Below are 24,138 nucleotides of genomic sequence, written 5' to 3'. Positions count from 1 at the left end.
CTGGAACGAGGGAGTACCAGGAGGCTCAAGGACTATGGTGGAAATTACAAGATTATGTTATAATGCTGATATTTCATCAAATGGCTGTTTTATGCAACATAATAAAAGGTTGTTAGAATTCTCATCTGTGATGTGTTCTACTGAGGATGGGCCTCTGAAAGATTTACGATGCTTTTGGGGATTCCGCATTCCAGAACAAGAGTTAATGTATCTGTTCTATATGGTACCAGGGAGAGATGGCTCTAGTATGGAGATGGGGGGGCAGACACTGGTATCCACACAATGGGTTCTCATGTTTTTACAGCAGATACTGTTTGTATGAAAGATATAAGTATCTTTCATACAAATCTTAACCTTGTGACCCATTCCATACATCTGTTGTGTGTCGTGTAGACTGAAGGAGGACGGACTTGGCTATAAAATGCTGTGGCTCAAACCAGCTCGTAGAGTTCTCAGTGATCACGACCAGCTCCATTACTGCAGTAATTAAATAATAAAGTTTGATTGTTTTGAAGAAATCTTAAAAGTCCCTCCTTTTGATTACAATAATTCCACCACAGGACATGTAGCCTACTGTGTGTTTGGGCCATGGTAAAGGAGAAACACACCAACACTGGTGAATATTTAGTTTTGACAAATGATTACATTTATTTTTTATTTTTAAGTACAGTGTGTCCTTGGCAGGCGCTTCTGTGCTGAACAGAGTACTCAGTCTCAGTGTTTCCTCTACCACTGCATGAGTCCAGCTTTCTTTAAAATACATGGCCTCCAATTGGTTATGACAGTAATTTAGGGGTTGTTGGAAGCCCTATATGATGATTATGTGGTCTATGTAGGGTTGGGCGGTATACTGTATATTATGATATACCGGTATTGATGCAGGGACCGGTTTGGGTTTTTACTTTACCTTTTATACCGGTATTTGAATGTTTGTTTTTTTAAATGTGATACGCCATGTGTAATGTCAATTTTTATAGTTTACTTCGCTACTTGAGTCCTCTCTCTCCACTCTTTCTTTCTGTGACACATTCCACACAGACCTAACCACGCCCCCTGTCATTCAAGAAGCGCATTTGATGTTCCTCAACCCCGAGACACTGCATTCAGTCTGCATGGTCAATGCAGCACATGCTACAATGTTGATGACAACAATGCTGTTTTCACTTTGCTTCTTAATATAAATCCACTAGTGTTCTATAATGACACTATTAGTTTGTGTTTCTTACATCAGCAAACAGCTAGTTTGTCTTTTCTTAGCAAGTTGAGGAGGAATATGTTCAAAGCAAGAAAGAGGAATATAAAAGAGGAACATGCAAAGCAAGAATATGTTAGCTACATGAAGTAGCTAAGAGAAAACACGCAATGTAGCCAAACGCTTATAGGGTCCCCTAGGAAACACTTATAAACACTTAGTTCCTACCCTCTCAAAATAACTCATGCCTGGCATTTTAATTCGTTGTCATCTCAAACACTGTATTCAAAGTTCCCACTATTATATTCTAACTATAGAATTAGAATAGTCATTCTATTTCCATGATTCCAACAGTTTTGCTCTATTTCGCAAGTCAAATCGCAATTGCAACATTTGGTTAAACAATTGTCCTAGATTATTTGCCCATATCGTGCAGCCCTACGTGGCAGTGTGGAAATGATCTCAATTGAGCACTGGTGTAAAGTACTAAAGTAAAAACACTTTCAAGTACTACTTAAGTCGTTTGTTTGGTATCTGTACTTTACTTTTTTATTTATTTTCGACAACTTTTACTGCACTACATTCCTAAAGAAAATACTGTACGTTTTACTCCAGACATTTTCCCTGACACCTAAAAGTACTCATTACATTTTCGATGCTTAGCAGGACAGGAAAATGGTCCAATTCACACACTTGTCAAGAGAACATCCTGGTCATCTACTGCTTCTGATCTGGAGGACTCACTAAACACAAATGCTTTGTTTGTAAATTTTGACTGAGTGTTGGTGTGCTCCTGGCTATCCGTAAATTTAAAAAACAAGTAAATGGTGCCATCTGGTTTGCTTAACTTCTTATGGCTGCAGGGGCAGTATTGAGTAGCGTGGATGAAAGGTGCCCAGAATAAACGGCCTGCTCCTCAGCCCCAGTTACTAATATATGCATATTATTATTAGTATTTGATAGAAAACACTCTAAAGTCTCTAAAACTGTTTGAATTATGTCTGTGAGATTAACAGAACTCATATGGCAGGCAAAAAACTGAGAAAAAATCCAAACAGGAAGTGGGAATTCTGAGGTTGGTCGATTTTCAACCAAGCCCCTATTGAATACACAGTGGGATATGGATGAGTTTGTACTTCCTACGGCTTCCACTAGACGTCAACAGTCTGTAGAACCTTGTCTGATGCCTCTACTGTGAAGTGGGGCCGAAGGAGACAGGAATTAGTCAGGTCTATCATGACCTGACCATGCTCTGACCATGCGCGTTCACATGAGAGGGAGCTCTGTTCCATCGCACATCTGAAGTCAATGTAATTCTCTGGTTGGAACGTTACTGAAGATTTATGTTAAAAACATCCTAAAGATTGATTCTATACATCGTTTGACATGTTTCTACAGACTGTAACGGAATTTTTGACTTTGTCTGCACCTAGTGATCGCGCCTCATGAATTTTGATTACTGGGCTAAATGCGCGAACAAAAAGGAGGTATTTGGACATAAATGATGGACATTATCGAACAAAACAAAAAATTTATTATGGAACTGGGATTCCTGGGAGTGCATTCTGATGAAGATCAAAGGTAAGTGAATATTTATAATGCTATCTCTGACTTCTGTTGACTACACAACATGGCGGATATCTGTTTGGGTTGTTTTCGTCTCTGAGCGCTGTACTCAGATTATTGCATGGTGTGCTTTTTCCGTAAAGTTTTTTTGAAATCTGACACAGTGGTTGCATTAAGGAGAAGTGGATCTAAAATTCCATACCTAACAGTTGTATCTTTTAGCAATGTTTATTATGAGTATTTCTGAAAAATGGTGGCTCTGCAAAATCACCGGATGTTTTGGAACTACTGAACATAACGCGCCAATGTAAACTCAGATTTTTGGATATAAATATGAACAAAACATACATGTATTGTGTAACATGAAGTCCTATGAGTGTCATCTGATGATGATCATCAAAGGTTAGTGATTAATTCTATCTCTATTTCATCTTTTTGTGACTCCTCTCTTTGGCTGGAAAAATGGCTGTGTTTTTCTGTGACTTGGCTCAGACCTAACATAATCGTTTGGTGTGCTTTCATCGTAAAGCCTTAATGAAATCGGACACAGTGGCTGGATTTACAACAAGTGTATCTTTAAAATGGTGTAAAATACTTGTATGTTTGAGGAATTTTAATTATGGGATTTCTGTTGTTTTGGAATTTGGCGCCCTGCAGTTTCACTGGCTGTTGACGAGGTGGAACGCTACTAGCGTCCCACATACCCTAGTGAGGTTAACCACCTAACTGAGGAACTAAATGTAACCTTGCATAATACCCTACATGCAGTCGCACCCCTAAAAACCAAAAACATTTGTCATAAGAAACTAGCTCCCTGGTATACAGAAAATACCCGAGCCCTGAAGCAAGCTTCCAGAAAATTGGAACGGAAATGGTGCTACACCAAACCGGAAGTCTTCCGACTAGCTTGGAAAGACAGTACCGAAGAGCTCTCACTGCTGTTCAATCATCCTATTTCTTCAACTTAATTGAGGAGAATAAGAACAAACCAAAATGTATTTTTGATACTGTCGCAAAGCTAACTAAAATGCAGCATTTCCCAAGAGAGGGTGGCTTTCACTTCAGCAGTGATAAATTCATAAACTTCTTTGACGAAAAGATCATGACCATTAGAAAGCAAATAACGGACTCCTCTTTAAATCTGCGTATTCCTCCAAAGCTCAGTTGTCCTGAGTCTGCACAACACTGCCAGGACCTCGGATCAAGGGAGACACTCAAGTTTTTAATACCATTATCTCTTGACACATTGATGAAAATAGTCTTGGCCTCAAAACCTTCAAGCTGCATACTGGACCCTATTCCAACTAAACTACTGAAAGAGCTGCTCCCTGTGCTTGGCCCTCATATGTTGAATATAATAAACGGCTCCCTATTGTTAGGTTCTAATATTTCAGAGTGAATAACTCACGGACACTAGAGAAGCTTAACCAAGTTTAATTATTCCCAAATGGTCCAAACAGCTGTATTCAAACAAAAGCACGTTTCCACCATCACAAATATATATACTCCACTTTAGGCACTACTCCCTCTCTCCAATCCTTACATCTTATGGTTAGACAGGAAGAGGGTAATAGGGTAATGAACCATCATTTCTCCCTTCAGGGGATCTGACCTAACCTCCTGACCTCAACCTAATCCACAAATGTCCATCCACTTCCCCTATAGCAATCCTGTGACTTCCTTCCGTCCACCCAACACATTCCAAAGCCATCGGTCTTTCTACAGAGAACCATTAACTTCTGATGTAAAAACCAGTCTCTTACACTCCTTAAACCTCTTTGGGCTAGGGGGCAGTATTTTCACGTCCAGATGAAAAGCGTTCCCAAAGTAAACTGCCTGCTATTCAGGCCCAGAAGCTAGGATATGCATATTATTAGTAGAGTTGGATAGAAAACACTCTGAAGTTTCTAAAACTGTTTGAATAATGTCTGTGAGTATAACAGAACTGATTTGGCATGCGAAACCCCGAGCACAATCCATCCAGGGGAAAAAATTGAGCTCAATGTGTTTTCCATTAGTTTTCTATGGTAATCCCTTTTAAATTGAAATATGCTTTCAGTTCCTATGGCTTCCACTAGATGTCAGTCTTTAAAAATTGGTTGATGTTTTTCCTTTGAGAAATTAAGAAGTATTCCTTTCCATGTGTCACACAAAGGGACTCAAGTCTATTAGAGCGCTCGACCTGGAACGCGATTCACTTTGTTTTCGTCCGGAATTGAGCACACTATTTCCCGTCTTAAATTTTATCGAATATTTACATTTTAGGTGACGTAAGTTTGGATTAGGAACGTTGTTTGAAATGTTTGCACCAAGTTTACAGGTAACTTATTAGATACTTTGTAGTCATGTTGGGCGAGTTGGAACTGGTGTATTTCTGAATCAAACGCGCCAAATAAATGGACATTTTGGGGATATAAAAGAAGGAATTTATCGAACAAAAATACCATTTGTGATGTTTCTGGGACATTTTGGAGTGCCAACAGAACAAGATCTTCAAAGGTAAGGCATGAATTATATCGTTATTTCTGACTTTTGTGTCGCACCTGGCTGGTTGCATTTGAATTTATATGTGCTTGTATGCGGGGGGGTGCTGTCCTCAGATAATCGCATGGTTTGCTTTCACCGTAAAGCCTTTTTGAAATCTGACAAGGCGGCTGGATTAACAACAAAGTAAGCTTTATTTTGATGTATTACACATGAATGTTTTGTGAATTTTTATTGAGTATTTCTGTTTTTGAATTTGGCGCGCTGCAATTTCATTGGATGTTGTCAAATCAATCCCGTTACCGGGACTCGAGCGGGAATGGGGGTGAAGGGATCCCTAAGAGGTTCTGATCTAGCCTGTCTCCAGTATATCAATGTTCAAAGTTTACCCTGAATCCAACACTATCCACCGGATGTGTACCAAACTTACTAAAAGTGGCAGTAATAAAGCCTCTCATGAAAAGACAAACCTTGACCCAGAAAATATAAAAACTATTGGCCTATATCGAGTCTCCCATTCCTCTCAAAAAAAAATGAAAAAGCTGTTCACTGCCTTCCTGAAGACAATGTATACGAAATGCTTCAGTCTGGTTTAATTTCTCAATAGGGGGTGCTGTTTTCACTTTGTAAAAATTAGTTCCCAAATTAAACTGCCTCGTACTCAATTCTTGCTCGTATAATATGCATATTATTATTACTATTGGATAGAAAACACTATCTAGCTTCTAAAACCGTTTGAATTATATCTGTGAGTAAAACAGAACTCAAGTTGGAGCAAACTTCCTGTCAGGAAGTGAGAAATCTGAAATCAGGCACTCTGTTCTAGGGTCAGTTTATTAATTTGCATGTATTCTATTGGTCGACATGCACTGCATACGCCTTCCCTTAGATGTCAGCAAGCAGTGAGAATTGGAATGGAGTTGCTAGGCAGATCTGAGGCCATATAAAGGGTCTTGGTACGTGGGGTACACTCTTTTCAACATTCGCCATGACGCAAGACAGACCTCAGGATGGCGTTCTGGAAAGCTCTCGTTATAGGCCTTAGATATATCCGGCTCTGATTTTATTCGATATAGGTGTTAAAAACGTCCTAATGTAGTTATTTTAAACCGAGTTATATCATTTTATATCAGTATATTGCGATTTTCTGAATTTTCTTAGTGCTGCGTTATAGTGAGTTGGGCACGTCTTCGCCACATGGCTAATGTTTACTGCTGATTCCAAAGTTGAAGGCGACAATCTACAACCGAGCAACGATTCTTCTGGACAAAGGACAACTTGCCCAAGATTCTGATGGAAGCTCATCAAAAAGTAAGAACTATTTATGATGTTAATTCGTTGTTCTGTTGAAAAATGTCAAACTACTATTCCGCCATTAATTTCGGTGCGGTCTCGCTTTAACGCACGCTGTATGTCGTAGTAACGTTAATTTTAAAAATCTAACACAGCGGTTGCATTAAGAACTAATGTATCTTTCATTTGCTGTCCAACCTGTATTTTTTTGTCAAGTTTATGATTAGTTATTGATTAGATTAGGTGCCTCTCCCAAGATTTCTCCCGACATTTTGTTGGCAGCTTGGCTACTATTCTCATTGTATAACCACGATGTGCCTCTAAATATGCACATTTTCAAAAAAACTCTATTTGTATTGTGTAATATGATGTTATAGGACTGTCATCTGAAGAAGTTTGAGAAGGTTTAGTGAAAAAATTAATATCTTTTGCTGGTTTATTCGTTATCGCTATTGTTGGCTTGAATCAATGCTGTTGTGTGGTTGGCTATTGTAGTAAGCTAATATAATGCTGTATTGTGTTTTCGCTGTAAAACACTTAAAAAATCTGAAATATTAGCTGGATTCACAAGATCTTTGTCTTTCATTTGCTGTACGCTGTGTATTTTTCATAAATGTTTTATGATGAGTATTTAGGTCATTCACGTTGGTCTCTGTAGTTATTCTAGTTGCTTTGGTGAGAGTTGTGATGGTGGCTGCAATGTAAAACTATGATTTATACCTGAAATATGCACATTTTTCGAACAAAACATATGCTATACAATAAATATGTTCAGACTGTCATCTGATGAAGTTGTTTCTTGGTTAGTGACTATTTATATCTTTATTAGGTCGAATTTGTGATAGCTACCTATGCAGGAAAAAAATGGTGGGAAAAAAAAGTTGTGTCTTTTGCTATCGTGGTTAGCTAATAGAAATACATATTGTGTCTTCCCTGTAAAACATTTTAAAAATCAGAAATGATGGCTGGATTCACAAGATGTGTATCTTTCATCTGGTGTCTTGGACTTGTGATTTAATGATATTTAAATGCTAGTATTTACTTGTGGCGCTACGCTAGGCTATGCTAGTCAGCTTTTTTTACTGATGAGGGTGCTCCCGGATCCGGGATGGTGACTCGTGAGAAGTTAAGACCCCATCATAGCACTGTGACTGCACTCGTGAAGGTGGTAAGTTACCTTGTAATGACGTCAGACCAAGGCTCTGGATCTGTCCTAGAGCTCCTAGACCTTAGTGCTGCCTTCGATACCAATCGATCACCACATTCTTTTGGAGAGATTGGAAACCCCAATTGGTCCACACGAACAAGTTCTGGCCTTGTTTAGATCTTATCTGTTGGAAAGATATCAGTTTGTCTCTGTGGATGGTTTGTCCTCTGACAAATCAACTGAAAATGTTGGTTTTCCTCAAGGCTCCGTTTTAGGACCACTATTGTTTTCACTATATATTTTACCTCTAGGTGATGTCATTCGGAAACATAATGTTAACATTCACTGTTATGCGGACGATACACAGCTTTACATTTCAATGAAACATGGTGAAGCCCCAAAATTGCCCTCCCTGGAAGCCTGTGTTTCAGACATAAGGAAGTGGATGGCGGCAAATTATTTACTTTTAAACTCTGACAAAACAGAGATGCTAGTTCTAGGTCCTAATAAACAAAGAGATCTTCTGTTGGATCTGACAATTAATTGATGGTTGTACAGTCATCTCAAATAAAACTGTGAAGGACCTCGGCGTTACTCTGGACCCTGATCTCTCTTTTGACGAACATATCAAGAATGTTTCAAGGACAGCAATATACATCTTCGTAACATTGCAAAACTTTCTGTCCAAAAACGATGAAGAAAAACTTTGCCATGCTTTTGTCACTTCTAGATTAGACTACTGCAATGATCTACTTTCCTGCTACCCAGATAAAGCACTAAATAAACTTCAGTTAGTGCTAAACACGGCTGCTAGAATCTTGACTAGAACCCAAAAATGTGATCATATTACTCCAGTGCTAGCCTCTCTACACTGGCTTCCTGTTAAGGCTAGGGCTGATTTAAAGGTCTTACTGCTAACCTACAAAGCATTACATGGGCTTGCTCCTACCTATCTTTCCAATTTGGTCCTGCCGTACATACCTACACGTACGCTACGGTCACAAGATGCAGGCCTCCTTACAGTCCCTAGAATTTCTAAGCAAACAGCTGGGCGCAGGGCTTTCTCCTATAGAGCTTCATTTTTATGGAATGGTCTGCCTATCCATGTGAGAGATGCAGACTAGGTCTCAACCTTTAGGTCTTCATTGAAGACTCATCTCTTCAGTAGATCCTATGATTGAGTGCAGTCTGTCCCAGGGGTGAGAAGGTTTACGGAAAGGCACTGGAGCGACGAACCGCCCTTGCTGTCTCTGCCTGGCCGGTTCCCCTCTCTCCACTGGGATGCTCTGCCTCTAACCCTATTACGGGGGCTGAGTCATTGGCTTACTGGTGCTCTTCCATGCCGTCCCTAGGAGGGGTGCGTCACTTGAGTGGGTTGAGTCACTGACGTGATCTTCCTGTCCGGGTTGGCGCCCCCCTCGGGTTCGTGCCATGGGGGAGATCTCTGTGGGCTATACTCGGCCTTGTCTCAGGATAGTAGGTTGAAGATATCCCTCTAGTGGTGTGGGGGTTGTGCTTTGGCAAAGTGGGTGGGGTTATATCCTGCCTGGTTGGCCCTGTCCGGGGGTATCGTCGGACGGGGCCACAGTGTCTTCCGACCCCTCCTGTCTCAGCCTCCGGTATTTATGCTGCAATAGTTTAATGTGTCGGGGAGCTAGGGTCAGTCTGTGATATCTGGAGTATTTCTGTCTTATCCGGTGACCTGTGTGAAATTAAGTATGCTCCCTCTAATTCTCTCTCTCTTCTCTCGGAGGAGGACCTGAGCCCTAGGACCATGCCTCAGGACGACCTGGTCTGATCACTCCTTGCTGTCCCCAGTCCACCTGGTCATGCTGCTGCTCCAGTTTTAACTGTTCTGCCTGCGGCTATGGAACCCTGACCTTTTCACTGGATGTGCTACCTTGTCCCGGACCTGCTCTTTTGGACTCTCTCTCTACCGCACCTGCAGTCTCTAACTCTGAATGATCGCATATGAAAAGCCAAAAGCCAATAAACTCCTGAGGTGCTGACCTGTTGCACCCTCTACAACCACTATGATTATTATCTTCTGACCCTGCTGGTCATCTATGAACGTTTGAACATCTTGGCCATGTTCTGTTATAATCTCCACCCGGCACAGCCAGAAGAGGACTGGCCACCTCTCAGAGCCTGGTTCCTCTCGAGATTTCTTCCTAGGTTCTGGCCTTTCTAGGGAGTTTTTCAGAGCCACTGTGCTTCTACATCTGCATTGCTTGCTGTTTGGGGTTTTAGGCTGGGTTTCTGTACAGCAATTTGTGACATCGGCTGATGTAAAAAGGGTTTTATGAATAAATTTGATTGATTGACACACACCACCCGAGTTCCTGCCTAGCAACAGAGATGTATTGGCTGTCTAGTTGTGCAAGGACGAAACTGCCTAATAGGAGGATAAAAATCTTCTCAGCGGTTTGACCTAGATTTTCCTCGTCATCCGTTTGAGTTTTTACAGAATAATCATTCTATTTTCATGATTCAAACAGTTCACCCAAGTTTTTTGCTCTAAATCAGAAGTCAAATCACAATTGCAACATTTGATTAAAAACAAGCCCTAGATTGTTTACCCATATGGTGTGTAGTGTGGAAATGGTCTCAAATCTCATACATCATCTGGGCCGACAGTCAAAGGTGCTTCCTTGCCCAACTTGGGGGAACCGTTGAGCTACCGTTAGAGGAAGTATGTCTGGAGTGACTTCCTGTCATTTTGGACACTATTATCCTCACTCAGTTGCGACAGACTGAGGCAACCTTTTCGCCCAGTTGTCTCCCCTCACACACACATACATACACGTACATAGGGTCACGTGTTTTGCAGATGCTTGCATGGGGTAACTTGACTATATAAATGCTCCTGTACTCTTTGTACAGTGAGGCTCTCACTCCATTTCACCTGCGTGGGTGGTGCAACCAGCCTCCTTATTATAATATGTTTTTAATAAAAGTAATACCTTGATTGATTATTGATTTCGCCTCTCCTCATTATTAGTTAAAGGTAGAATTGCCCCCACACTGTTCATCTGTCTGATCCATTGGGTGAATAAACTTGGTTTGAGCTTTTCCTAGTTGTCCGTTAGTTTTTACTCTGTCTATTTAGAACCTAACAGTTGTCCTCAACATTGTTGCATGTGCTGCATTCACCATGCAGACTAAACGCAAGTGTCTCGTGGCCAAGGAACAACAAATGCGCTCCTTGAGTACCATGGGGCGGGGCCAGGTCTGTGTGGAAAGCAGCATGGAGACAGAGAGCAGAGAGAGATGACTCAAGTAGCCAAGTAAACTATAAAAATGGACGTTTCGCACGGCGTATCATCTTTAACAAACCAAACATTCAAATACCGTTATAGAAGTTAAGGTCAAAACTAGAGGTCGACCGATTATCATTTTCAACGCCGATACCGATTTTTGTTGGACCAAAAAAAGCCGATACCGATTAATCGTCCGATTTATATACAGTGGGGAGAACAAGTATTTGATACACTGCCGATTTTGCAGGTTTTCCTACTTACAAAGCATGTAAAGGTCTGTAATTTTTATCATAGGTACACTTCAACTGTGAGAGACGGAATCTAAAACAAAAATCCAGAAAATCACATTGTATGATTTTTAAGTCATTAATTTGCATGACATAAGTATTTGATCACCTACCAACCAGTAAGAATTCCGGCTCTCACAGACCTGTTAGTTTTTCTTTAAGAAGCCCTCCTGTTCTCCACTCATTACCTGTATTAACTGCACCTGTTTGAACTTGTTACCTGTATAAAAGACACCTGTCCACACACTCAATCAAACAGACTCCAACCTCTCCACAATGGCCAAGACCAGAGAGCTGTGTAAGGACATCAGGGATAAAATTGTAGACCTGCACAAGGCTGGGATGGCCTACAGGACAATAGGCAAGCAGCTTGGTGAGAAGGCAACAACTGTTGGCGCAATTATTAGAAAATGGAAGAAGTTCTAGATGACGGTCAATCACCCTTGGTCTGGGGCTCCATGCAAGATCTCACCTCGTGGGGCATCAATGATCATGAGGAAGGTGAGGGATCAGCACAGAACTACACGGCAGGACCTGGTCAATGACCTGAAGAGAGCTGGGACCACAGTCTCAAAGAAAACCATTAGTAACACACTACGCCGTCATGGATCAGGTCCCCCTGCTCAAGCCAGCGCATGTCCAGGCCGTCTGAAGTTTGCCAATGACCATCTGGATGATCCAGAGGAGGAATGGGAGAAGGTCATGTGGTCTGATGAGACGAAAATAGAGCTTTTTGGTCTAAACTCCACTCGCCGTGTTTGGAGGAAGAAGAAGGATGAGTACAACCCCAAGAACACCATCCCAACCGTGAAGCATGGCGGTGGAAACATCATTCTTTGGGGATGCTATTCTGCAAAGGTGACAGGACGACTGCACCGTATTGAGGGGAGGATGGATGGGGCCATGTATCGCGAGATCTTGACCAACAACCTCCTTCCCTCAGTAAGAGCATTGAAGATGGGTCGTGGCTGGGTCTTCCAGCATGACAACGACCCGAAACACACAGCCAGGGCAACTAAGGAGTGGCTCCGTAAGAAGCATCTCAAGGTCCTGGAGTGGTCTAGCCAGTCTCCAGACCTGAACCCATTATAAAATCTTTGGATGGAGCTGAAAGTCCGTATTGCCCAGCGACAGACCCGAAAACTGAAGGATCTGGAGTAGGTCTGTATGGAGGAATGGGCCAAAATCCCTGCTGCAGTGTGTGCAAACCTGGTCAAGAACTACAGGAAACGTATGATCTCTGTAATTGCAAACAAAGGTTTCTGTACCAAATATTAAGTTCTGCTTTTCTGATGAATCAAATACTTATGTCATGCAATAAAATGCAAATGAATTACTTAAAAATGATACAATGTGATTTTCTGGATTTTTGTTTTAGATTCCATCTCTCACAGTTGAAGTGTACCTATGATAAAAATTACAGACCTCTGCATGCTTTGTAAGTAGGAAAACCTGCAAAATCCGCAGTGTATCAAATACTTGTTCTCCCCACTGTAGCTCCATTCCATGTGTATTTTATTTTATTCCTTGTGTTAGTTACTATTTTATTTTGTAACCTCTGCATCGTTGGAAAAGGTTCGTAAGCAAGCATTTCACTGTAAAGTCTACACCAGCTGTATTCGCCACGTGATAAATAACATTTGAATCCATACCTTTCCTGTCTGTGGGACGGCGTTCTTCATGATGCGAGCCACGTTAGCGATGGGGAGGTAGATGTCCTGCTCACGGAAGTTTTCCTTGCTGCCGTTGCCTTCCTCATGGTCATGCAGGCTCTCATCCCCATCATCTGTCAGGGAGAGGAACATGTTAGATCCCTATTCAACACCACATTGTGTCTATACAAATCTTCTATCTAGATAAAATCTACATGTGACTTGGTTCATGTCAAGCCTGATAATTTATGATTACTACAGTATGTAAGCCTGGTTATTTGTGAAGCATCTTTGGGCTTGTGAAAGGTGGTAGTGCCATGTCAGTATCTTTATGTTTATATAGGGGTGCTCTGATTGTGTCCAGCATCATTGGGCACCCAAGTTATTATGACCAAGGGATTGTGGATGTCGGAAAAGAGGCTGTGGCTGATTAAGGGGGTTAGTCTGTGAGGTGAGTTCCACCACCTACCGTCCTGTGACTGAAGAACGTAGTGGCTTCCTGCCATGTACTCCCCTGACATTCCCAACTGAGAGGCGTCGGTGGTTGAACTGTCGCCGTCCATCTGTAAACAGGCAGAAGTTATAACTCAGTTATTTTTAGGGCATTCATGCAATAATGTCTATCTGCAGACTGCAGTTACTATATGTTACGCCCACTATATATTTCACTAACTACAAGTATTGGGAACTTTCCAGTACATGTGTGACATCTTAGAGTAGTAAGAATAAGTGCACTCTATATGTGTGTCAATGTCATTAAGCACCATTAGACATGCACCTGTCTTAGGAGTCTGCATGTCTGTTTCTTTTTATACCATTGCTATGGCCTAATGTTCACTGTCGCTGTGGTTACGCCACCAATGGAATCTATGACCTAATGTGAAACCAAGCTAAAATTAGTACAAGGAAAAAAGATAATGGTGGCTAAATGCCAGAGGGGATGAACCATTAACATAAGGAGGCATTACTGTATGTGTGACGTAAGGATGAAAACTGTATAAAAAGTGTGTGCCAAGGCTGGGAAGGCAGATGCTTCGTGAACCAGCCCGGCTTGTGTTACTTTGTAATAAAGTCTATTTGAACTCACAGGTTCCGGTATTTGAGAAACATTATTGACTGAATATTTCCACGACACATGCCGTGTCCACTGCCATTGAGGCTGCTAGCTCTGTCTCTGGGCCACACTCCAGCACAGTAGCTTGCAGTAATGCACCAATGCCAACCACCCAACAAAAACACCAAAGGAGGCTTCTAGCTAGCGAGGCTAGGGGACACCAGTACAATGTCTTTCGCCCCCACCTGCCAAGAACTGCTTTCCCGCAGTTCTGTTAACGTTACGATGGGGGAAGTAACTAGCTGGGGGGGAAGTTACGATGGGGGAAGTAACTAATGTCAACAACTCAACTCCCGCGTGACACTACCGGGTTGTGATTACCCTCGCCGTCATGTTAAAATAACTGCGGGAAAGCAGTGCGCGGCAGGCGGGGGCGAAGGACAGTGTGTGCAAGTGTCCTAGCTAGCTAACAGCCTCAATAGCAGTGGGCGTGGCATGTAGTAAGTGACACGTAGTGGGCGCAGCATGTAATAAACGCAGTCTGCATATAGACCCTAATCCATTCATGGGAAATACAACAATATGGGTTGACTGTGTATTCTAACTTGTTTCTGTTTTAGCTACATTAACCAATCACTGGCTGGATGAACTATCCAAATAGCCAATCAAAAACTGAAAGTACATGTTAGTCGCCTGGGAAGCATTTTTTCAGACGGAGAGGACATCTTGAGGTTGTTAGCTGGCATGAAACAAGTGGTCTTGTGCTGAATGGTGCTACATGGGAATCATGGAACAAGAGCAGCAATATTGGGGCATGGACAAAGAAATGTGAATTTCTGAGGAGGAATGGAGGCAGAAAAAGAGGAAGAGAATGAAAAGCAGAGGATGGATTTAAAACTGAGGAAAACGGCGATAAATATGAATGGGGGTGTCGAAGAAGATTGGTGTTGTGTAGTGCAAACAGAATGAACCGTGTGCCGGACCGAGTTCTGGAGGGGCAATAGAAGTGCATGAGGGTAAGTTAAGTGAGGTGGAAGGTGTTGTGAAGGGCTTGGAACCCGAGCTTAGCATCGTTGGACATGATAAAGAAGAATCTGGTCCAGCAGGAGCGACATTTTTGGAGAAAGTGGGCTGATCCATGTGGCTTCAGGGTGGGTGAGAAACGAGTTGGGTGCAGTTGAATCAATGAAGGTAACCTGTAGTGGACTTGTGATATGTGTTTGTTTCTTCTAATCAGAAGGAGCAGGCGCTCCGTGTCACACAACGTGGGTCAAGATCTGTTTCTTACTTTGATCTTAGGAACAGGGTATCATTAAAAGCAGGGCTTTCTGGGGTAGTGTTAGATGTGAAGGTGGAGCAATTGAAGTACAAGATCCTTGGAATTTGCGACGCCCACTGTTTGGTGCGACGCCCGCGCTGTTTGGTGCGACGCAAACCCGGTGGGGAGGGTGGTGAAACAGAGGAGCCACCGGCAGTCCTTATGAGGTGTCAGAGTCTCTACCTGACAAAGTCATGTTAGGATATATCTGTTATCCTGTTAGAGCTTTTGTGCCGAATCCACTGAGCTGTTTCAGGTGCAACGCTTAGTCATGTAGCAGCAGTTTGTAGGAGGGAGTTTCCAATATGTGGGAAGTGTGCAGGAAGGCATGGGATAGAGGATTGTGTAGTTTCGGTGGATAAAGTTGTGTGTGTCAACAGTAGGGGTGCTCGTGTTGCTGGGGATCGGAAGTGTCCGGTGCGAGAGAGGCAGGTTGAGGTGGCTAGAGTCAGAGTAGTGTAGAAGGTGTCGTATGATGAGGCAGTGAAGAAATTAGTGGATGGGTCAAGGGTGCGAGTAGATTTGTGCCAGCACAAAGGGATAGGCCAACGAGTGATTTATGCTTCAGTAAGTTTGGCTTCTTATCGTTCATAGCAATGGCTTATGAACTGTACCGCAGCAATGGAACTTAAATCACAGAAAATAGAGGTGGTGGCAGCTGCAGATAAGTATTAGGTACAGTACCAGTCAAAAGTTAGGAAACTCCAACTCATTCTCAGGGTTGTTCTTTATTTTTACTATTTTCTACATTGTAGAATAATAGTGGACATCAAAACTATGAAATAACACATATGGAATCATGTAGTAACCAAAAAAAGTGTTAAATAAAAATATATTTTATATTCTTCAAAGTAGCCACCCTTTGCCTTGAAATCGTCGCACACTCGTGGCATTCTCTCATTCTCTCATTCGGAATGCTTTTCCAACAGTCTTGAAGGAGTCCCTACATATGCTGAGCACTTGTTGGTTGAGAGAATGCCAAGAGTTTGCAAAGCTGTCATCAAGGCACATGGTGTCTAATTTGAAGAATCTCAAATATAAAATATATTTAGATTTGTTTAACACTTTTTTGGTTACTACATGATTCCATGTGTTATTTCATAGCTTTGATGTCTTCACTATTATTCTACAATGTAGAAAATAGTAAAAATAAAGAAAAACCCTGAGAATGAGTAGGTGTGTCCAAACTTTTGACTGGTACTGTTTATGAGATTTGACTTCAGAAGAGTTACAGGGTGCATTGAGTGGTGGTGTCCCGTCCTCCCAGGCTGTTTGCATTGGGCTGGAATGGGGTAGTGGATTGTTAATCCCCCTTCCTTTTTATATCACAAATGTAACATGATTGGCGAATTCTAGCGAACATTTGCATATTGCCATTAGGGAACGCATGTGAAAATAACTCAATTTGCCTTTGCATTCTTAAACGCAACTTTTTAAATCTTTGGAAAAGGGTAAAGTCTACAAAACTTAGTTCACTCTGTAAGTAACATATTTTAGTTTTGCGATAAGAAAACTGTATTGAGATCAAATGTTTAATCGATTAGAACATTAGCAGAATGTCGGCCAAAATCCATCTCACACTGCCGGTGTTGTGCCAACCCCCCCCCCCCCCATCCCCCCCCATCCCCTCCCGTTATTCAATGCTGCGACTTGATTGCTAGTTGAGATTTCTGCACTTCACTCCGTTGTCAGTTTAGCCTACATTTCACTGATCTTAGTAGCAGAAAGCATTTTATGTCAAAAGTTTTCGGTTTGGCTATTTGTTTCAAGTGTATGTGGCGGTTCTAGCTGGTATGGCGCCTTGGGCGACCCCCCCCCCCCCCCCCCCCCCCCCCCCCCCCCCCTTCAGTGCCCACCCACACCCGGGGGAGAAAGTTGCTTTCCTGGGAGGCTGCCCATGTAGCTCCTACCGATTTGTATTAGTCTATGATTAAATCTCTTCGCCAAAATGTGTCATCTCTCCCATGTCTTAACCAACTAGTATTTTTGAAAGTGTAAGGATAATAATTCATTGCTTGCCAACATTTTACTCCCTCCTCTATGTTTAATGTAACACACATACATTCATTATTAATTTCGGTTGGCTATCCTGACGTGAAGTTTGTTCCATAGAAAGTATTTGACTCTAGCCACAAAATTAGATGGGGGCGATTCTGGTAGGTTGGCGATTTTCGGCACAACACCGGCCATCCCCTCGCTACTGGAGTGGAAACGCCAAGCGGATGCTTGACATTTATACATCCGGTGAAATATCTGTCTCTATGTTCTATCTGTGAGCACCGCTGTCTAGTCGCAGCTAAAACAGAGTACATTCACATTAGCACGGAATGGAGAATCTAACACAGTTGCATAAAAACTACGACTTGTTACTAGTTCAGACATGGATGGTCATGAATCTATAAGCCGCTTGCTACCCAGTTAGAGTCTAGCTAACACTAGCTTTTCCAGAGCCCATGGCTCTGCAACATTCTCTTTGTTCCCGTGTTTACTGACAATTAGCCAGAGGGGAAATACAATGGCTAACTGGTTGGCTAGTAGTAGCGAGTATAACGTTAACTGGCTTATGTCGTCGAAGCGAACTTGCCAAAAACCCAGAGACGGTAAATACGCGGAGACAGAACAGTTATCATTTTAACTTAAGATAACTTTAGATACCTAGCTAACGTTAGTTAGCTATGATAACAAAATGCGCTAGCTAGATGGGAAGGAGAGCTAACGTTAATGTTAGCTCGTACTAGCCAACTCACATTCATACTAAATCAAAAACGCACCATTTAATGGCCATTGTTAAATCGATTAGTAACTCACGATTTGGAAAAATTCTTCATGTTTAAACAATATTCAAGATGTCCCGTCGACTTCACCAGTTTGACCACCATGCCTAACATAGCCAATTACCATAGCTACATTTGACAGATGATTTTTTTTGAGCTAGTCTTTGTTTGGGGGGCCTGTGCGTGAGAACCCATAGCAGGAAACCATTTACTAGCGAGTCCTGTAATTTAACAACTCGCAGTCTTTATTTCTACTTTCCCGCTGCTAATTCCTATTCACACTACCATCAAATAAAAATAAACAGTCAAAAGCGGAGATTTCGATTCGAGGTAAAGCGAAATCGGATAGCAATCATTGGCCGGAGCCAGCCACAAACCTCCGATACAGCCCTGGTTGGTTAGCTTCTCTAAACGGCCGTGTGGTTGGACAGAAAATGGCTGCGAGAGAACCAGTCCCAGCGCGAAGTGCTGCTTCCCAAAAGCACTATCTCACTCTGCCGCTAGGGGAGCAATGTTTTCACTGTCCAGTAGACCTGTCTACTACTACTGGTACCTAGAAATTAGGCTACTCGTCATATAGATGCAGAGGCAGAACAAGATTTTTTATATTTTTCTTAATTCACTAGACAGTTTGTTGGACTCATTCTCAACTCACAAAACAATGCAAGACAAGTCACACAGATAACCCTTAGCAAAAAAAAGATTGACTGTAATATTTTGGACACAGTAAATGTAGAATAACAGCAGTTATACTTCACTATAACCACAGTTATGCCGCATTGTATGTTGCACTCTGACTGCAATCTTTTTTCATAAGGAAAGGAAGTAACTGCAACATTATTGTCTCACATTGTCAAATTTAAGGTATGGTAACTTTGGTAATTTAGACTTTTTCACTTTTAAAAAATGTATACATATATGGTATATATATTTTTTTAAATATATATATATCTGTGTCAATGAGTTTATAGGGGATATAACATATGGTTCAAGAGAAAATAGCATCTAATCAACAATGGCATTCTTTTCCAACTATTCACCTTTTTCACAACTGCCACCAGTTTGGTGCCAAAACATTTACAACAAAGACATTTGGACGTAGTAAAATAAATAAGTGTGTAAAAAAAAAAAAAGGATATTTCATGCTGAAACCTGAGGCCTCATATTAAACACCAATGTTATTTACTAAGTTGATGGTTTATATTTAGGATAATGTTTTACAGCTTGGTCAGTAAATGTTTTATTTAAAAATCATCTTCTTTCATTATTTTATATATTTTACATGTGAGAAGGCCACAGAGAGCCAGAAATAATTACACGCCTGTGATAATCTGCAGTACTCAAAAAGACCACTAGATGCCATTTTATAAAATAATACAAATATACATGTGTACAAAACATTAGGAATGCCTGTTTTTTCCATGACATAGACTGACCAGGTGAAAGCAATGATCCCTTATTGATGTCACCTGTTAAATCCACTTCAGGCAGTGTAGATGACAGGGAGGAGACAGATTAAAGAAGGATTTTTAAGCCTTGAGACAATTGAGACTTGGATTGTGAAGAAGAGATTGAGAGGGACTGGAGTTTAGACACACTGTAAGATCGCGAACAAGAAAAAAAATGAAGAAAGTGGACCATATGAATAAATATGGAGTGGGGACAACATTCCACAATCAAATCAAATTTGATTTGTCACATGTGCCGAATACAACAAGGTTGTACAGTGAAATGCTTACTTACAAGCCCTTAACCAGTTTTAAGAAAATACTTTAAAAAAGTAATAAATAAAAGTAATAAATAATTACAGAGCAGCAGTAAGATAACAATAGCGAGGCTATATACAGGGAGTACTGGTTAGTCAAGGTATTTGAGGTAATATGTACATGTAGGTAGAGTTATTAAAGTGACTATGCATAGATAATAACAGTAGCAGCAGCGTAGAAGCGGGGAAGGGGGGGGGGCAATGCTAATAGTCTGGGTAGCCATTTGATTAGATGTTCAGGAGTCTTATGGCTTGGGGGTAGAAGCTGTTTAGAAGCCTCTTGGACCTAGACTTGGCGCTCCAGTACTGCTTGCCGTGCGGTAGCAGAGAGAACAGTCTATGACTAGGGTGGCTGGAGTCCTAGACAATTTTTAGGGCCTTCCTCTGACACCGCCTGGTATAGAGGTCCTGGATGGCAAGAAGCCATCCAGGAGCCAATCAACAGCCTGATCAACTCTATGCGAAGGAGATGTCGCGCTGCATGAGGCAAATGGTGATCACACCAGATACTGACTGGTTCTGATCCACGCCCCTACCTGTGACCAGAAGCATATCTGTATTCCCAGTCGTGAAATCCATAGATTAGGACCTAATTAATTAATTTAAATTGACTTATTACCTTATATGAACTAACTCAGTAATCTTTTAAATTTGCATTGCATGTTGCGTTTATATTTTTGTTCAGTATTTGAACTTTACTGGTTGTCTGTGTGGTTGGTCCTTCAGCCAGTTGAAATTTGAGACAAAATATCCACAAAAAAGTATTGTTTATCTGACTTTTTAGAGCGCCTGTACTGCCGTTTAAATTTGTATAACCTGGCACATGCGAAAAACTATGAAAACACCTGCAGACTTCGGTTACTTTTGTCATGTGCACGAGCAAACAAATCTTGATTGTCACATCCAGAGAAACGCATTTTGAAGTTGGATTAATAACACTTTCCTGAGTCTCAAATTTCAACCAACTGAAGGACCAACACCACAAAACAATCGTCTGAATAAATTCAAATTAATTTATTAAACATTTTACATGTAAAGGGAATGTTTAGAATTTCTCAACTTTGTGTGGAGTTGACTAGATCATTTGAAGGCATTGCCACGCTTTGTGCCTACTTTATCCAGGCAGAATGAAAGGAGAATAGTATAAGATGAAGCACCCAGGGTGTCAGTCTCCAGTGGGAACCTGCTCCTCTATGAGCCAGAGCAGGAAGAAGGCCAGAGCGAGGAGGGCCATGCCCAATAGAGGTAGGGGATGGAGTAACTGTCTGGGTCCTTGCCCGTCCGCCACAGGCAATGGACCATCCAGTCAGCAAGACACAGCAGAGTGAAAACCTGAGAGAAGAGAACACAGAGGAAGATATACTGAACGGGGAAAAAGAGAGAGAGAGGCAGCCCTTTATTATAGTATACACTGACTACACAAAACATTAAGAACACCCCCCTTTTGCCCTCAGAACAGCCTCAATTCGTCGGGGTATGGACTCTACAAGGTGTCAAAAGTGTTCCACAGGGATGCTGGTCCATGTTAACTCCAATGCCTCCCACAGTCGTGTCAAGTTGGCTAGATGTCCATTGGGTGGATGGACCATTCTTGTTACACACGGGAAACCGTTGAGCGTGAAAAACCCAGCAGCATTGCAGTTCTTGACACACTTAAACCGGTGTGCCCGGCATCTACTACCATACCCTGTTCAAAAGCACTTCAATCTTTTGTCTTACCCATTCACCCTCTGAACGGCACACATACACATTCCATGTCTCAAAAGGCTTTAAAATCATTTGCCCCTTCAACTACACTGATTTGGAGTGGATTTAAAAAGTGACATCCATAAGGGATCATACAGCAGCTTTCACCTGGTCAGTCTATGTCATGGAAAGAGCAGGTGTTCTTAATGTTTGGTATACTCAGTATGAGTGTTATTGAAGGAGCAGAGGAGAAATAATCCACTTATGACTACTGAGACACATGAATTGGCCTAACTGATCTCTCTTGCTTCATGGTTTACATGTAGAAGGAATGCAGCTAAGAAGGTGATAGACAGGAGCAGCACCTGGGCAGAGCGATGATTGGCTCTTGTTAGAGAGGTAGAGATGGTTGAACTGACAGGTAAAATACACTGACAACAGAGGATTTAATTAATTTTGTGCTCACCTGCTCTGGGCAGAGCGATGATTGGCTCTTGTTAGAGAGGTAGAGATGGTTGAACTGACAGGTAAAATACACTGACAACAGAGGATTTAATTAATTTTGTGCTCACATGCATGTTAAAGGGATTGGTCATGTGTGTGTCATTACCTAGGCCATAAAAGGTCCTGCAGGGGTTGTAGCAGCTCCTTCGGTCCTCAGGCACCTGCCTGCAGATCAGTGGTGATACGACTGGACTAGATGGCAACCAAGTTCCCCCCAACACCTATATTGAGATGAGGAGGAGAGACACAATGATCACATGCATTATGACTTCCCATTTTCTTGAAGGATCCTGAATGTGTGCTCCTAAAAACCCAGCTCCCCGTCTTACTATTCATAACTGCCGTGTAGACTATCATTCCCGCCATGTTCGGGTCTGATACAGTTGTGTTCAGGATGAGTCCTCCGATACTAGAGATTTTTTTTATTGAAGCATGGTATTTCCATGAAGTTCACAAGATTCGAATGCTGTGACGACTTCAGGGGCACGGAACAGGGTAGCAGACCTGCTGATGACCATGGCAGTAATGATTGGTTCCCAGCCTGTGTAGAGTAGAATGCAACTGGCTGGGTTTCTGAAGGAGACGGCCACCCACAGATGGGTCAGGCAGAGGAAGATCAGACACACCAGGTACGACACATAGGGATAATACTCTGTGGAGACAGAGAGGAGCAGACATACTTGCTAAACAAACACAGTTGATAGCCAGACAGACTAGTGTCAGAGCCATAAATGTAGCTATGACTCTCCAGTAAATGGGCCAGACTGCCCCCTAGTGACCTAAACCTCTCTCTTTCTCACTGCCCCTCTCAACTACCCACCTCCCCTTCCTTTCTCTTCTCTGTGCCTGCTGCTCTCTCCCCTCACCTATGCATTCATAGAGCCCCTGGCTGAGGCAGGCCAGGGTGATGAGGTCACCGAAGCTGGCAGCGATGGGAGTGGCCACATTGTCTGGGTTGATGCCTATCCTCTTGGAGCCGATGATCACTCCCACCACGATCATCCTTGGGAGGACACAGTCGAGTGTGGTTCAGTCAACTATTCAGAGTTGCATGGCTCTCCAACCAAGGTGCATGAATTGAGGAGCAAAGAGGTGCACAAATGAAAGCAATGTGGTTACAGCTGGGAGAAGCAGCAGACTGGGGGAAGGCACAGGTGATGAAATAGCCTTCAGTGGCATTATTCACTTCCCCTTATATCCAGTGGTAAATTAAAATTAAGAACCCGTAAACACAGATGGTGAAGTTGAAATTGTTGGAATAGAGTTGATACGTGTCTGGTATCTGGAACAATCAGGAAGTAACCTAGGAGTGGCAGGTAGCCTAGTGGTTAGAGAATTTGGCCAGTAACCAAAAGGTTGCTGGATTGAATCCCCGAGATTGCCACGGTAAAAATCTGTTCTGCCGCTGAGCAAGGCAGTTAACCCACCTCTCTGATTCAGAGAGGTTGGGTTAAATGCGGAAAACACATCTCAGTCGAAGGCATTCAGTTGTACAACTTTCCCTAATCAGCATTCAAAATATAAAACCACATGAATAATTGATTTGACTGTCCTTGATCACAAGCTCTACAGAGTCTGGTCTGTCTCTCAGATTATAAGCATTGGTTTTATTTGGGTCATAAAATTATTTAGCAACCAAAAGGTCTCTAATATGGAAGAAACCTACAGTTTTAGTTTTAGTTGTTTCCTGGTCTCTTTGCTGAATGTTCTGTGTCCCATAGACAGAAAGAGCATGCAGGCTTTTGCAGGAATCCCGCAGCTGTATTCAATATGGTAAATAGTCATTAGTAATAATGATTAATGGATACACACGTGCCCCCGTGATAGAGAGGGCATGGTATGTAGAAAGACGCACCTTCCCTATAGCAACTGCAGTCTCACACTAAGATGCTAGTGAAGAGGGCCTTATTGCAGGGAAGAATTGGCATGCATGGACCTATGTAGGACAATGAGGTGATGTGAGGATAGGGATGAATGGTGTTTTTAAACTAGTGTTGGTGTTCGTCCGTTGCTGTAAATACCTAGCTAGCTGTTAGAGCTGTAATTTACAACCTGGGCCTCCCAAGGTCAGTGTGGTACACTGTATATGCACAAAAGTATATGGACACCCCTTCAAATTAGTGGATTTAGCTATTTCAGCCACACGCATTGTTGAC

At 42.1% G+C, this 24,138-nt stretch overlaps 2 protein-coding genes across 3 annotated transcripts in view; both read right to left on the bottom strand.

Annotated features, from left to right (window-relative positions):
• The window catches only part of LOC129862684 (nuclear transcription factor Y subunit beta), a 32,741-nt gene extending 14,226 nt beyond the window's left edge, over window positions 1–18,515 (bottom strand). The window contains exons 1-3 of one of the 2 annotated variants that reach the window (XM_055934574.1): window positions 18,405–18,515; window positions 13,351–13,444; window positions 12,882–13,015 (exon numbers count right to left, since the gene is read on the bottom strand). In XM_055934574.1, the coding sequence (XP_055790549.1) occupies window positions 12,882–13,015; window positions 13,351–13,444 (228 nt within the window). In that variant the 5' untranslated portion in view covers window positions 18,405–18,515. The other variant, XM_055934575.1, reaches the window with a different exon arrangement.
• A 2,468-nt stretch (window positions 18,516–20,983) lies between these two features.
• LOC129861840 (solute carrier family 41 member 2-like) lies at window positions 20,984–22,984 on the bottom strand. Its single transcript, XM_055932979.1, is given in 7 exon segments — window positions 20,984–21,124; window positions 21,799–21,863; window positions 22,089–22,147; window positions 22,149–22,203; window positions 22,312–22,391; window positions 22,487–22,634; window positions 22,849–22,984. Coding segments are annotated over 7 exon segments (684 nt in total).
• Window positions 22,985–24,138: the final 1,154 nt, after the last annotated feature.

Source organism: Salvelinus fontinalis, chromosome 9 (assembly GCF_029448725.1).
Source record: "Salvelinus fontinalis isolate EN_2023a chromosome 9, ASM2944872v1, whole genome shotgun sequence".
Classification (NCBI taxonomy): Eukaryota; Metazoa; Chordata; class Actinopteri; order Salmoniformes; family Salmonidae; genus Salvelinus; species Salvelinus fontinalis.
Note: the sequence above shows the minus strand (reverse complement) of the source record. Positions and strands in the feature narration are given on the sequence as shown.